The sequence below is a fragment of the Aplysia californica genome, unplaced genomic scaffold, assembly GCF_000002075.1.
Source record: "Aplysia californica isolate F4 #8 unplaced genomic scaffold, AplCal3.0 scaffold00331, whole genome shotgun sequence".
Classification (NCBI taxonomy): domain Eukaryota; kingdom Metazoa; phylum Mollusca; class Gastropoda; order Aplysiida; family Aplysiidae; genus Aplysia; species Aplysia californica.
In genome coordinates this window covers 769,402-773,008 of record NW_004797601.1, presented here as the reverse complement: position 1 = coordinate 773,008, position 3,607 = coordinate 769,402, and the positions used below count along the sequence as shown (strand labels likewise).

The window sequence follows — 3,607 nt, the reverse complement described above, 5'->3', positions numbered from 1 at the left end:
GACTTTTATAAAAAGTAATAAAAATTGAAGGTGGCCTTCAAACCAGGAGTTAAATCTTCCTTTTTACGGGGGGATTGGGGGGGGGGGGTTACAGCTGATAATGATTATTTTAAATAATAATAATTTTTAAAATATAGAATAAGTCTGTATAAAAAACAGGAGTTGATATTTGTTGCTTATTTTGTTAATTAAGTTTCTTTTGAAGATGTATTAAAGATAACATGTTTTAAGCCACAGTCTGTTCTACAAGAATTGGGGACGTCACTCCATTTCTCGTCTACTAGACCTAGTTTCAAAATTACTAATATTAATAGACAGCATTTGTATAGCGCAAGTTCCCGCTCAACAGCAAGTTCGGTGCACTTTAAAGTTTATATCAGAAATTTCACTATAACAGTCTGTACCCAGTTCATCTTTGGTCGTCCCCTGCTTCGTTTCCCTTCAATAATCCAAAACCTAGCCAGGTGAGAAAGTCTCAAGTCTAGGCGCCGTGAGTACTGACTGACCTGTGTGATGTCAGGACCCTGTGACGCGCAAACGACCTGGAACTCGTCGCCTTCCCGCGGCACCACCACACAAGCCTGGGGTTCCATGTACAGATGCTCCTGGGCGCCCATGTACACTTCTCCCGCCAAAACCTGGTCCGAGCTCTCCAGGCCTTGAGCCACTTCGCCGCACTCGATGACCTGGTCACAAGCGTAGAACGCGCCCTTGGTAATGGCTTCCTAGAACATAAAAACAATGATGATGATGCATAAAATTTGAATATTCTACAAGTCTCCACCCTTTCTTTATTTCCTGCTATTTACAATGATAATGATGTTGATGGTGATGATACAATAGAAATACCCAAGAAATAAAGAGTGAGAGTGAAACGGAGAGCTAGAGAGAGAGCGAAATAGATGGAGAGAGAAAAGAGAGAGAGGGGAGAGAGAGAGAGAGAGAAAAAAAAAGAGGAGAGAGAGCAGAAGCGATACATAGTGAAAGATGGAGAGAAAGTGGGAGGGAGAGTGGAAGAGAGAGTTAGAGATAGAAGAAGAGGGATTAGGAGAGGGGGGAATAGAGAGAGAGAGAGAGAGAGAGAGAGAGAGAGAGAGAGAGAGAGAGAGAGAGAGAGTATTTGTGTGTGATAGAGAGAGAAAGAGAGGCAAAGGCTGCGAGTGGGGAAGAGGGGGGAGAGAGATGGAGGGAGAAAAAGTAGCAACAATAAAACTAGAGCCGCGAAGATAAGAAAAGTAAAATGAAGGCAAGGAACCAGAAGTGTTTCAAGATGTATTTCACATCTTGTAATTTTTCAAACTCCACAAATTCCCAGGTTGCAAACTAAGCCAGAGTTTCCAGCTCCTGACCTTAATGGTGACAACAGTTTCCAGATCCTCGTACTCGACCTTGACCAACTGGACAGCTTCCTGGGCCGCCTGAGGGGTCTCGGCGACGATCACACCGAGGACTTGACCCTCAAAGGTCACCTGGGGCAGACGACACAAGCATATTATACTGGTTACCCAACAGTTATAACGATCTAATAACGTCAGCATGAAATTAATAACAACTACAGATAAACGACGTACTTTTCACACACAATATTTTAGGAGAGCTACACCCCCCCCCCCAAAAAAAAAAAAAACCAAACCAAAAAAAAACCACCTAAAAAAACAAAAACAAAGCAACATAGTGTTGTTACCAATAAAACAGCATTTTCTTTATACATAATACAACAGTTATTATCAAAATATTACATTCTTTAAAATATTGACTTGGGGTGTTTGCAAAGAGTTGTTTTTTTCTTGGTACCAATATTCACATTTTTTATTTTTCCAGTTGTTGTTGTTGTTGTTGTTATTATCGATCAAGCAACATCTGGGCTCTCGCCCTTCTGTCCAATGCCATGTAGTGATAAGTGTAGATTTGCTGCAGTTGCTGTAATGTTCCTTAGAGTGTGTTGTCAAAGAAGGGAGAAGTTTAGCTCTGATGTCATTTAGGGCTGTACAGTCGAAAAAGAGATTTTGCACTGTCTCATATGCCTTGTCACACAAAGGGCACATTGGGGGAAGTTCTGGTTTTATTCTGTTCAAGTGAAAGTAGAGCAGCTGTATATGTTCTGTTCGTAGGCGGAAGATTGTGGTCAGTTTCTTTCTCTTATTTTTCCAGTAAAACTGCACATTATGTATGAGCCCCTCACCTCGTCCTCGGCGAAAACTAAGTCGTCGTTGTTGAGCCAGACGTTGTCACCTGGCACGTCCGGCCTGGACACAAAGTCCACCACACCAGGCACACACAGCGCGCTCGCCGCGTCCAGGCACAGGATCCTGGCGTGAGCCCTGGTGCTCAGGACAAACCCCGCAAACAGCTCATCTGGCAGAAGGAAAGGGGAAAGGGGAAAATGTTGAAGAGAAGAAGAAGAAGAAGAAGAAGGAGGAGGAGGAGGAGGAGGAGGAGGAGGAGGAGGAGGAGGAGGAGGAGGAGGAGGAGGAGGAGATGAGGATGATGATGATGATGATGATGATGATGATGATGATGATGATGATGATGATGATGATGATGATGAACATATCACATTTAAACTTGTATAGCGACCAACCTCGATAACAGAACATGGACTTTAACACTTTACAAATATAATAATAACACATAAGCAGTTAATATTGTGTTCTGACTCAAAATCTACAGTGTAGGACAGGAGCAGGTCACACATCAATGTACGTGAGCTGAGATAGGTGTGGGACATGCCCTTTTATATAATTTGTTAAGCTAAGGAATTTCAAGTCGGCCGAAAAGTACTCCGTATTCTAGTCTAATTTTTCCCCCATATCTTTTTCCAAAGTTATCCATGCAATGTGTCGATCAAATGCCATCTCATTTGATATCATCTTAATTCATTCTTTCTTATCATAAAATGCTGTGTGGTATCTTCAGTCGCTCCTCTTCACAATCTTCACCAAAAATGCCAGTATTATAGTAGTTGTAAAAAGCATAGAGCATGCTATAGATCGTGAAAGTTGGCAGTTGGCGGGTGCTCTGGGCTGGTCTGCTCCTACATTTCGTTGCTTTTTTTTAATAAGAAGAGCGACATTGCGGCTTTATTTAAATTTCTTAAATGAGCATTTTATCCGTTCTGTCCACATATGAATGGAAACGTCTCAGAAATGAAAGTGTTAAAGGGTTAGAAGGTTAACGGTACTTAGAACGTACCCTGAGCTGGCGTGATGTCATCCACAAAGACGGCCTGTCCTGCCGTGGCCTTGTAGGCAGACAGGTGAACCAGCGGTCTCCCCACGGCGTCCCCCTGACCTTGACCTCCCGGCACATCCTCGTACACCTGGCTGCTGCTGCTCACCACCTCCTGGCTTCCTGCAAGTCCACTAACGTCATCCACAGGGGCCTGAAAAAATACAGATAGATAGATAGATAGATAGATAGATAGATAGATAGATAGATAGATAGATAGATAGATAGATAGATAGATAGATAGATAGATAGATAGATAGATAGATAGATAGATAGATAGATAGATAGATGAATGGGTGGATGGATGGGCGGGGGGCGGGCGGGCGGACGGACGGACGGACGGACGGACGGACGGACGGACGGACGGACGGACGGACGG

General features: G+C 43.3%; 1 protein-coding gene across 1 annotated transcript in view; it reads right to left on the bottom strand.

The window, feature by feature from the left end:
* LOC101851749 (xanthine dehydrogenase/oxidase) overlaps positions 1-3,607 on the bottom strand; it is a gene marked incomplete in the record, with an annotated part of 65,546 nt that overhangs the window by 21,485 nt on the left and 40,454 nt on the right. Inside the window, 4 exon segments of the mRNA XM_035970871.1 lie at positions 507-725; positions 1,350-1,469; positions 2,183-2,355; positions 3,193-3,382. Coding sequence (XP_035826764.1) covers positions 507-725; positions 1,350-1,469; positions 2,183-2,355; positions 3,193-3,382 — 702 coding nt within the window.